Source organism: Pseudopipra pipra, chromosome 5 (genome assembly GCF_036250125.1).
Source record: "Pseudopipra pipra isolate bDixPip1 chromosome 5, bDixPip1.hap1, whole genome shotgun sequence".
Classification (NCBI taxonomy): domain Eukaryota; kingdom Metazoa; phylum Chordata; class Aves; order Passeriformes; family Pipridae; genus Pseudopipra; species Pseudopipra pipra.
Window position 1 is genome coordinate 72,565,348 of NC_087553.1, and position 12,144 is coordinate 72,577,491.

The 12,144-nt window shown below is 43.1% G+C and overlaps 1 protein-coding gene across 3 annotated transcripts in view; it reads left to right on the forward strand.

Annotated features, from left to right (window-relative positions):
- MKLN1 (muskelin 1) overlaps positions 1 to 12,144 on the forward strand; it is a 95,292-nt gene that overhangs the window by 26,083 nt on the left and 57,065 nt on the right. For 2 of the 3 annotated variants that reach the window (XM_064656579.1, XM_064656580.1), the window contains 2 exons: positions 3,630 to 3,739; positions 7,543 to 7,735. In XM_064656579.1, coding sequence (XP_064512649.1) covers positions 3,630 to 3,739; positions 7,543 to 7,735 — 303 coding nt within the window. Of the gene's footprint in view, positions 1 to 3,629; positions 3,740 to 7,539; positions 7,736 to 12,144 lie in introns of all 3 variants that reach the window. The other variant, XM_064656581.1, reaches the window with a different exon arrangement.

Below are 12,144 nucleotides of genomic sequence, written 5' to 3' on the forward strand. Positions count from 1 at the left end.
GGGTTGATCTGGGAGAGGGTAAAATTCGTCCTACAGCTTCCATTGCTCTCATATCAAAGAAAGTTTCAGGCTCATAGAAAGCAGAAAGAATAATCCCTTTCCTCCTGTCAAGAGAAGCCTTGCACTTCTGTTAGTTTAATTAGTTCAACTTCAGTTCCTGAGCACTGAAATGCCCAGTTGTGCAGCTTTTGACCTACTTGACAGGTAATTTTTACATTTCATGTAGCACCTCATTACAGAAGTGGAGAGAGGGAAGAAGATACTTATCTGGACAAAATATCAAAAAATAATCTTTTTAATGTCTGTGAGCTTTGTTTTTGGCTCTGCTCTTGTGATTCCTCCAAGCAGAGATTTTTCTGTGCTGTGTCCTTGAAAGCAGAAGGTGCAAAGACTGATTGCAGTGAAAGATGAAAAATTCTAGGTGTAATTCTCATGCCAGTTCATTACAAGCATGGGACTTGCTAACCAGGCTTCAAGATTTTTAAGCTTTGGTGTAACAAATCTGTAACAATTTTTTTCTTCATGGATGTTTTCTTAATTTTTAAAAGCATACGCTGTCTGTCTGTGCCTATAGATGAGGGAAACAGAAATCACCTTGTGAGAGGTATTTCAACTTATTGTGCTGTTTTTAGTGCCTCTGCTACTGTCTCCTCTAATACAGAGTCACAGTCCTTGTCTAGGCATAGCTATTACTGAGAAGTATCCCCTAAAATCATCCTTGTATGGATTAAGAACTGTTTAAGTGACTCAGATGCCTTCTGCTTCTTAGAAGGATATTGATTTTTTTTTTTAATTATTATTTTTCCTTCTGCTGGACTCCTCTCACTGTGGAGTGACAGTTCAACTGTTATGAACAGTTACACGTGTTTCAGGATGGATTGCTGTAGTACCTGCAGAAAAAAAACAGGCATGCTGAGGGGACTTTATGGTAAAAACTGGAGGAATAATGTAGCTTTGGGCTTTTAACACCTTTGATTGCAGTGTATTTCCACCTCAAAGATGTGCAGGAAAAAACTACTTCCTTGCTGCACTTAGTGTCTCCTCCTTCCAGGTTTTAGTCAGATTTTGGCTGCTCTAACAGGACATTTGTCTGAAGAGCTGAGCACACCTCAAAAAGGAAGGGGATAAAAAAAAGGGTGAGAGGGGTCTTCTGGGAGCCAGAGGAGAGGATAAAAAGTGGGGAGATGATCCAGCAGAACACTTGAATTTGCTGAACTGGAGTAGAAATCACATTGCATTTTCAACCCTTCTGCTTTGTTTCTTTTCCTGCTCCTATGGAGGAGCTGATGAAGATCAGCTTCAGCTTTCTCTGTCTGGGGAAGAGTTTTTCAGCACTAGGGAGGCACTTGCCTTGCATTCCCTATACAGTTTAATATCTGTACTTTCCTTGGAATAGATGGCTGCACCATGAAAGTCTTGATGTTAAAATCACCATTTCTGGTGTTTTGTTTCCTTTTTGTAAAAAAGACTGTTGGAAGCTGAGTTAGCTGTGGGGAGGAGAAGTGTCAGCAAGTTGATGGCTTTGCATTTTGGTGGTTGTGAGAGCTGTCCAGGATTCTTCTGTGCACCCCAGTATATTCTTTGGTGTTGTAGTTGGCTACAAAGAGATGAATTGTTATTTTTTTTTTCTGGGAGAAGCTCACTGAAGTTCTGAGGAGAACTGCTGAAGAGAAGTACAGGTGGATACCTCTGTGTGCTCTCTGAAAAGAGGTGAGAAGGTGGTAGTACTTGGTTTGGTTTTTCACCCAGTAAACTCGGTGTGAGGAAATTGGCCTCAGGTTCACCTCAGGAAATTCATGGTCTGGGTGCATTTGAGGTGGTCTGTGGTTTAGTTCAGTGTGTCAGTGCAGTGAGCTGCTGGTCTTTGATCTCTGTACCTGACCAGATATCGGATTTAACTTCAGTTTGGTCTGGTCTGTGTGTTCAGGTCTGAAGACAGACCCAAGGTGTTACCCTTACATGTGGTATTTTCAGTCTGCTGCATTAATGGGGAGGATATCCAGGATCAAACTGATCTCTGTGCTTGGATTTAGAAGTAGGAATGTTTTGTGGTATTAAGGGACCATATTGGCAGCACTCACCTTGTGTGGAGGACAAAAGTAAGCAAGAAGGAAGTTTCCTGGGCAGAGTGTGTGTGGACTGTGGATGGGAGACAGGTGACTCGTGGTTTTTCTGACCAGTTCACATCTCTCTTGTCTCCACAAACATGCACCTAGAAGGACCTGTTCTGAAAGCATCTTGCTTTGCTTTGTGTGCTGAACAATCAAGTAGAAATAAGCTCTTGGAAAAGATGATTTGAGAGCTGTAACATAGAAAGTACCTACTTATGGATATTAAAGTCAGTTAAGAGTTGCATATACAAAGTCTCTTTGGATCTTTTCTAAAAAATCTTTACTCTGGATGGCTGTTCCCAGAAGTTATAATGAGCCTTTAGAAATAGGTTTGTAAATACACCCTCTAAAACTCAAGAAAATCAGGTGTTTGAGCATGTGCTTTGTGCCCAAACACACTGCAGAAAATAATAGATGTAGCTTGTTTGAAGTATAAATACTTAAGAACCTTTAAGAGCTCAGGAACAACTTTTTGATAAGCTTGGGGTTTTTTGTTCCCTCATGGAGTAGGAGTAGGTCAGAAAAACCTTAGTTCAACAGAGTAATCTCAGTGGTATTTGATAGTGGTTTGAAAGACAACAAGTAATTTCTCTGTGGCAAAAACAGTGGAAGGGAGGAGGTAGTGGACTCCTTGCTGTTGCTGGTAACTGCACATTCACCTCTAATACTGCCTTTTCCTGTTTATCAGTTACAGTCAAATACAAAGGAAACAAAAGTATTTGAAATGAAACCACTTGATTTCACTGCAGTTTTTAGGAGTCAGAGTTCACACACGAGTTTTCGGGGAGTTGGAGCTGCTTCAAAAAGCAGAACCAAGTCTTAACCTGCAGATTAATCCTGAGATCAGTGCAAGGCCTCAGATACTAACCCAGAGTGGTAGAGGAGCTGTAGGTGAGAGGCTGCAATGTCTTTCATGGGTCCTTTAGTATTTTAAGTACATTTGTTCCAATACTCAGATAAAATAGTTTCAGCATAAACCTGCACAGATTAAAGCTTTAAAAAAAAAATTAGAGTTTTTAAATTGGGAACTGACAGTTATCCCTCCCTCCCTCCTCCACAACTTGCAGATGTTACTAATTTTGTAAAATTTAAAATACCCAAGCTTCTTGTCTTCACCATTAGGGAAAATAATTGTTGCTGACAAATGGGGAAATAAATGTACTATGAGGAGCAAATACTGTCGCTAGTGTGCTCGTGATTCCCAGCCTTGTCAAAGCTTGTTGCCTCTTGGAGCTGTTTTAAATGATAGTATTTTTGTTCTTTTGCTTAAAGCAAGCTTCTGCTTTGTAATGATCTGCTGTGTTAATGTTGCTCAGCACAGGTTGCTTTAAATGACAAGTTGAGCATGATGTATTCAGTAATTTTCATAAGCTTAGTTAAACAAACTAGAACTTAAGTCAAATCTGAAATACTGAAATTTGTGTAACCTTTAAGAGCATTCTGTTGCAATAGTACTGTGTAATGCAGGGGTTGTTTGATGTTTATGCAGCCTTTTTCTCCTTTTCCTTTCTTCTCCAGTTCCACTCTTGTCCTGGGGGCCTAGCTTCAATTTTAGTATCTGGTATGTTGAACTTAATGGCATTGATGATCCAGATGTGGTCCAGCCGTGCCTCAACTGGTACAGCAAGGTAGGCCTGCATTTTAGATGCCTTTTTTGTTTGAAGATTCCCGGTCTCAGAATGTTGTGAAACTTGTCTTCCTGGAATTGATGTGACCTTTTCACTCCTTGAATATCAGAACCAGCAAAAACTCAGACCACATGGCTGACTTTGACTCGAAGGGAATCTTTTTGAATTGCATCTGCTTGTTCTCTTTGAGAAACCAACAAAACACTCTCAAGAAACCCCAAAACCACCACAAAAACCTGCCACGTAGACACCATAAGAAGAACATAAAACAAAGAAACACTTACTCAAAGGGGACAATATTAGGAAAATAGTATTTGTATTGGAAGGGAAATGAATCTTGACAAAACCAGATTCCATTTCCCCTCTCTTTTTGCCTTTTGATTAGTCATTCTTTTAAGATGCCAGTCTGTAGAGCTACGTGAGTGCAGAGGCTTTTGGGTTAGAGGTGCAGCTTTTGTTACAGGGTATATAATGAGCTTGTTTTAAAGAGAATCCATGTTGGTGTCTTTCCTGTTGCAGCTCCTTACACTTTTGTTGTTTCCCTCTTTCTGTGTTTTTGCTGAACACTCTGGAACAGAGTGGGGCCGATGCTGCTGGACTGTGAGATGAGATGATTTATGCCATTTGTCACTTTGATAGTTCAGAAGGTTCCAAACGTTATTTGTATAAACAGTGTTTAATTGAGTACAAGAGACGCCTTTCCTGTGGGAGGGAAGTGCACACTGACAACCAGAATTCGTTTTGTTGCTGCATGTTATGCACTGGATCTTCTGGAACAATTAATGAGATTCATATTGTGTTGCAGAGGAGACATCCTTCCCAGCTGAATAAGATTGAATAGTGGAGCAATGTATCTCTGCTTCCAAAAGGAAAAGCTTAGAAGGGGATAGAGACTGTGTGTGATTAGCAGTGAGACTCTCTCACCAGTTCATGGTGCTGCCAGTGCAGTGAGGAAAATGTGTGACCGTGGTGTCTGGCTCATACCCACTTAAACCAGCATCACAAGCTTCTGCAGGGAGGATTTAAATGCAGCCCTAACAAGCTGCATTTAAAGCTACAAGTTGTCTGTAGCTGCTTTATGATCCCAGTGGTGGTGTGGTCATTAGTCAGCTGATGATCGATGTCCACTTCTGAAGAGTCAACTTGACAGAAGCTGCTGATGGTTTTCTCTGCTGCCTCTGCACGTGGTGCTGTGTCTGGCAGTTTGGACCAGTTGCTGCAAGCAGAAAGCTCTGATTTGTATTTTTTTTTTGGTTAGGAGCCATCTGATGATGATGTCTGCATCTGTTTTCTTCCATCTTATCCCACAAAATCGGCACTTTTCATGGTCAGCATGAGTGTAGTGACGGCTTCTTCAGGGGGTGCCAGCATTGTTCTCCTAAAGCTTGAGAGCCCCAAAGCAGCAAGGCAGAGACTTAGTCATGATGGTCTGGGCTCTGCTAGGATCAGCTGCCAAGTTTTTGGTGATGAGTGCATGTGCCACTAATGTTCTCTTCCCTCCCAACCCTGAGAGGCCACTGTTGCTGGATCCACATAGAAGGATGTTTTGGGAAAGGCAGGAAGGTTGACCTGTTTCTTTGAGTTGCTGTGAATATTTTCATGCGTGTTTTTGGGAATCTCAGAGGCTTTGAAATCTAGTATTTCTTTACTGCCTGTGACATCAGATGAGAAGAAGGTTCTGCTTGAAGTTGCCTGTCCTTTTTGTTGTGTGCCAGCAAAACCTCCCTTTCCTGCAGGCAGTGGAGTTTGGGGTAAGGGATAAGGACTGAAAGCAGCCAGCACACTCCTCAGTTCCCCCCTACTGCTTTCTCCTTGCTGTCCAGCTCAGCCTACTGCCTCACAAAAGCCTTATCCCTTTCTCCTGAAGAGTGGGCAAACTTCAGCACCTAAAAAGTGTTTAATAAGGAGCACATGAATTTATTTTTAATTCTACGAGTGTGTTTGACAGTGTTAATATCTTGGTCTCATGCTGCTGTTACGTTTTTAACCATAGGAATTATTTACAGCTTCAGATCAGAGCTATTATTTGGGTTGTCATCTCTTTCAACCTGTATGACAGCATTTATAAGGGAGCCTTTTACATGTTTTTTATACACCTTTTTGCATAAAAAAGAGGTTTTCATATTTAACTTCTGAAGTAGTACTATGATGTCACTTGAATAGAAACTTTTCTATGGTATTGAGTGGCCAACCTGCACCCAGCAGTCATTCCCTGTTTTAGAAGCCAAGCTCAGTGGAAATACAGCAAGTCTGAATTTTGCCTAATTTCTAAACTGGAGGATCTGAAAAAGCAGAAGCTGGTTGTTACTGGTGTGCAGCTCTGCTTTTGCTTGCCATCCCTTTGAACAACAGGGATCTAATTTGGTTTTGGCTTTGATGTAAGTGAACATTTCTTAAAGACAGTGTCTTAGATATCTGTTGGAAAGACAAAAAAACAGTTGTTTTTTGCCAGTTGTGCTGTAAAACTGTTTTAGCTTCAATACTCCTTTGCTGCAGCCTTGCATTCTTATCAGTACGTGTCCTTGGCCTTTTTCATGTGGGCTGGGAACTGGTTTTCTAAAAATGCATAGTTCTGGCTATTTGCAGCTGTGAAATACTGATGGATTAAGAACTAAAAATATATCACATGGCCGTGTTTCTTTTTAGCCGCTTCAGTTTGTGAAATTCTTGCTATCGAGCCATTATTCTGAGAGCACTAATTTTTTGTTGAGAGTCAGTGTTAGTTCCAGGTTTTCACAAAGATTCTATTCATTTAAATACCATAAACTTCACTTTTAGCAGTAGTGTCCACTTAGGATTAAAATCTCTTGTCTGTAATTTAATCAATCTTATAGCTGCTTAAAGTTACATTTGCTTTTTACCACAGTAGTTGCGTGTTAAAGATGGAAATTGAAATTTATTTTTTTTTCTTTAATGCCTTAGAATTTAGGTTTGAAGAGTCTATTTAAAATAAGTGGTTCTGCTACTTATCACCTTAAAAATCTGTGTTCCTTATGCATGTTGTTGGCAGCTTTGAAAACACAGTGGAAGATTTGGTCGGTTATCAGCACAAGCTGTGGGTCTTACTCAGAGTTTACTATTCCCTCACGTGTCTGTGCAGGGATGTTGGACCCAGCGTGGGTTTCTCTCACCTTAGTCACCCCTTTCCACAGTCAGGTGGGATATGGGCAGCTGTGGCTCAGAGAGGTTCTGCTTCAAGATTCAGGGGAATATTTAGAAGTTAAAACTTTGCTGTGCACATAAATCTTTGTTGCCGTTGATCCAAAACCCTCACGAACCCGCAGGATTTGGGGCCAGCCTTCAGCCTTTCCATTGCAGGAGTGGTGGTCATTGCAAGTATTCCTATTCTTGTGGCTTTTTTTTTTTTTTTTTCCTTCTGCTCCTAGAAAAGCTGTGACCTACTTACTCTTCTAAATTATTTTGTTATGTAAGAGTCATACAATCAAATTATGTAACGCTGATAGCGAAGGCTTTTTCCTGCTCTGCGCTTCGTGTAGGCCTCGAACAGCAGGGCCAAGCAGATGGGGGGGAACTAATGGTCACTCCAGAGATCTGGGACACTGTGCACTCTCTTCTTCTACGCTCATTAAATTGGATGATACCAAGCTGTATAACTTCTATACCGTTGGAAAGTAAATGCCTGCACAGCTTGTAATGTCATCCACACAGCATTCCTCTGTGAGCTGGCGAGCAATTTGTGCAGCGTGGACAAGAGATCCTGCTCCAGGTTCACAGGTAGCTCCCAGCAGTGCTGGTGGAAGGAAAAATCTACATGTCTCATAGGTTTTCTTGTGTTCCAGTAGTACCGTGAACAGGAAGCCATTCGCCTTTGCCTAAAGCATTTTCGGCAGCACAACTACACTGAGGCTTTCGAGTCGCTGCAGAAGAAAACCAAGATTGCTCTGGAGCACCCCATGTTGACAGACCTCCACGACAAGCTGGTGTTGAAGGGAGACTTTGATGCTTGTGAAGAACTGATAGAAAAAGCTGTGAACGGTAAGAGGCTCAGAGGAGTCTGATATGTTAACTATAAAAAATTAATTATAAAGAAACACCCCATTGAAATATTGCCTTTTTTGAGTGTTAATGTGCTTTGTAGTAGAAGTGGCTGGTCTGTGTGCTGCTGGATGTCTGGTGTGGTGTGCTGTCAGCTTTTGGGCTTGTGAGTGTGTTGTGTGACAAAGGCTAAAAATTCAGTCATGAAATGTCTCGTCACTGCTGCTTTTGGAGTCTCCTTCCCCCAGAGATGACAACGAGGTGCACTTGAGTGGGTAAAGATAAGTTCTTCATGTAAGTGTTGGCAAGCTGAGGGTGGGCTTGACTATCAGGAAAGTCACTGAAGTGGTGAGCAGGGAAGCTGACAGCTGGAGTTCTCCGTGGTGATGTGGATCATGGTTTCTGGTTGGAACTTGCCACCAAGTTGGTGTTCAGGCAGAAGTTTTCATCTGTATCTGGATGAGAGTGCTGTTTTTTCTTATGGGGAAAATAATCCTTGGAGAATGGTGTGGAAGTCAGTGACTAGAGGCAAAGCCTGTTTTCCCTTGCAGAGCAGGACCTTGTTGGTTTCATTGGAAATACTATTAATCTTTTACTTGGAACCTTTCTACTTAAAAACATGGTGTATAAACAGCTCTCAACTCCTAAAAGGAGGGAGATGTACTTTCCGTTGTTAAAATGGGATGCAGAAAGAGTTGGGCTATTGCACTGAAGTGTCTCTCAAGACCTGTGCAGCGGTTTTGGATTGCAGTCTGATAAAAGAGTGGTGCTCCTGGCTGTGGGTGTAGTGCTGTTTGAATATGTGCAGTCACTCCTCATGGGACACTTGTGCTGGCATGAGAGGAGAACTGTGTGTCTGATGCCAGTAGAGTCAGGGACTTAGTGAACCAATTTCATGGATATCTGGCACCAGAGATGTTTTTATCTGATTCTGGGCTAATCAGTCATTTTGTAATACCTTTGGATAGATGGTGGTGCACCTGCTTGACTCCAGCAGTGGGGCTTGTACCACTGAAGTTGGTAGTGGTTCTGAGAATTTGATAGCAGTGATAGCTTTAAAATCAAGAATTGCCTTCCATGAAAATCCACCATCTTTTTGTGACTAAGCTGTTCAACTAAGCACAGTTTTAGGGAACTTATTGTAACAGGTCGTCCAGAACTGCAGTGAGTGGTTTTCTGTGTGTTTGGCTCAAGGTTTCTTAGGCAGAGCAGCTGAGCCCTGCCCTGTGCTGAGCTCCAGGAGCAGCTACAAGTGTTGAGACTGAGAACAGCGTTCATCCTTGCCCTCCTGAGCCCGTGGAGTGTTGTTGGCTGGGATGGGAGCGTGAACAGCTTCCTGCAATGCAGGGACATTGTGCAACTGGCAGCTTCCTCCTGAATCTTAAGGGCAAGGGAGGATTGCAGGCTGGAAAAGCAGCAGGGAGCTGTGGCTGGCTGTTACTGTCTGTGTCGCAAAGACACGAGTGCCTGGGGGAGCTGATGAGCCCACCAGGATGCTACAGCAGCCAGAGGAGTGCTCTGTGCTGATGGTGATGATTTTATCATTGCACAACCTTGGCTGTGACTTAATCTCAGTGCCTGGAGGCCCTCCTCTTTCCACTTCATTGCAGGCTGGAGTAGGAACTCGAATAGAATTTCACTCAAAGTCTAGAATGTGCTGAAAAAGTTCCCTCAAAAATGGACTTTTTTTCTTGGGCACTAATGAAGTGAATGTTTGTAACTTTTTTTTTATTTTGTTATATCTTTATTTCTTTTCTACTTAATATTTGACATTTATTTCATCCAGCAGTTTTCCCCTAGGACTGGAGCTGAGCTGGTGTATGTTGAGAGCGGGGTTGCTGTCCACAGTGCTCAGCTTTTCCAGGGCTGGAAGTACTGGCAAAGGACTCTCCTGGTAGTTCAAAACAAGACCTGCAGTCTTCTGTCTGACAAACAGACACTTGTTCAGTGTCAGATTTGATGTGGATAGTCCTGCTTCCCTGGTTCTTGAGATCATTCCCTCTAGGAAGGCTGAGGAACTCAGCAACCCTTAAGCAAATGGGAGGAATATGCTGTAGCTTGTTTTATCAGTCCTTTTTTTATTCCAGCAAGTACAGAAACATGTCTTGCTCGCAACAGACGGTGGGTAATTTAGCAGGAGAGTCTTCAAGAGCATCATTGTTTTGTCACTGCATCTGAGGGACAGAAAAATATGTGTGAAGGGTGTTTATTTTGCTGCACTTTAATCCGGCACCTGGCCAGCTGAAATTAAATGTCAGCGTGCACATCTCCCATTGCTCTGTTGGTCATCCTTAATGATTTTGCTTGTCTTGGAATATATTAACCTTCCTTCCCCCATCCTCCTGCCATTCTTTATGCTGCCTTCAGCTCTTGAGCTCTGTCGCCTCCCAGCACCCTCCGGAGGGAAGTGCCATCTATCCCGAGACACGGAGGCTGCAGCCCATATTTGCTTTAAGCTGACACGACTGCAGGTTTTCCCTAACTGGGTCAGTTGTGCCCTCACTCAGGACACTGTGTCCCCTGGCACTGGTGCTCGTGCTGCCTCATGGCAAACCCGGGCATGGAGCTGTTCAGGCTGTGATGGGACAGTGGACAGGACAAACCTCTACTGATAACCACAAAACTGCAGCTGGAATAGTTTGTCAGGAGTTGTGCAAGGTGGCAGTCAAAGTGTTGAATATCACTGGTACTTAACTGGTGCTGGTGGGTTGGGATGGGAGTATATGTCTTCAGCCTTTAGCAGGTTCTTCTGCAGTTTTCCTACCTGCTGTTCCCTGTGGTGCTCCACTGTCCTTAGTCTGCTCTGCATATCTTAAGCTCCTCAGCATTCTCTGAGCAACCTGGTCTGGTAAAAGGTGTCCCTGTCCATAAGGACCTGACCCTTCCATAAGGGTTGGAACTGGTTGATCTTTAAGGTCCCTTCCAACCTGGGCTGTTCTACGATGATTTATTACCATTTTACTTTCTTAGCAGCTCTGTTGTGAAGTCTCCGTAGCTGCTGCTTAGTCTCTAAGGTGTGGGTGTTCTTACCACTGAGCTCCTCTCTCTGATGTGTTGCTTTTCCAAATAAAAGCGGATTAACTTTGGTCCCGTGTCTGTGTAGTGTAGCTGAAGTGTAGAGTTAATTGAGACATACAGATCCTTAAATTATCCCTGAAATCGTTCAAAGAGCGGCCTGTTCTGCTGCAGGCCGGGCATGAATATGTGAACTCCTGACCGCTCGCTGATCTGGGAGTTCATTGCCTTAAAGGCACAAACAGAAGTGCAGCGAGGTTGACAGAGATACTGCACACTCAGTTCAGCCTAAAATGTCTCCTGGAGAGGCCGGTCTTTGCAGTGGTGGGTATTGAAAAAGCGGCGACGCGCTGCATCTCTCGCGGGGCCATTTCCATAGGCTTAGTCATGTAGAAAAAGAGTAGGTGGTCAAGAATTAGCGCTGGCAGAGCTAACTCTTGTTCTTTTGCATTGCTAATGACGAGCGCTGTCTTCCACCTCACATCACCAGATGATTTCTTTTGAGAGCTCGGTGGCAGGCAGCCACACTTCGCCCGCAGATTCTTTTGACTCGTGCGTTACACGAAAACGGGCAAATGGAAACTCTGGCAGCTGCCTGACTTCCTCTCAAAAAGAAAAGGGTCCCTTAAATCTCAGCTGGTTCACAGACTCGGTTCAAATGTTTCGCATTTGGATCCGTTCCTATAGCTCTCGGGCCTATATTATTGAAGGAAAAAAAAAAATCTGCTTAATATTCCTGCAAGAGAGTATGTGGAGTGCAAATTACTTAGTTGAGCTGCCTGCAGCTCCTGTAGACATGGAAAGCTGCTTGGAATGGATGGAAGATCTGCTCGGTTCGTATTAGTATTCCAGGGACTGAGGTGTTCCTTGTGGCACTGCTCGTGTCAGGGCGTGACATGTGTTTATCTGGTGACAAGTGAGCCCTGCACAACAAACAAGAAGTAGTGATGCACAGCCTGCAGGCTCCGACGTCTCCCAAAACTCGGGATGTGCAGGAACAGGATGCACAGGAACAACTGTATTCCCCTGGGAGCTCTAGACAGACTCGTATACCTTAATTTTGCCATCCAATATTGTTTGGATTTGGTTCTGAGAAAGTGTGGTTGCTGCTCTGTATGCTCAGATATATGGAGGGGAAGGGCTGGCTAGGGATCCAAAGCCTGTCCTAAGTAAATGGTAGGGTTTGTGTGGAAGAGGGATAACTTATAGGGACTTGAGAGCAAACCTAGTTTCATTTTTGTGAAGAATAAAGTTGAAGAAAATATTACAGCTCTGAGGCTGGAGAAAACCATGTTTTTCCTTGTTTCTCCCAAGAAATTATCAAGTAATGGCTGGATGTGTTCTGGGTATTTTTCTTTGGTTTGAGAAAAGTCATAATTCTTTAAAAATCAAAA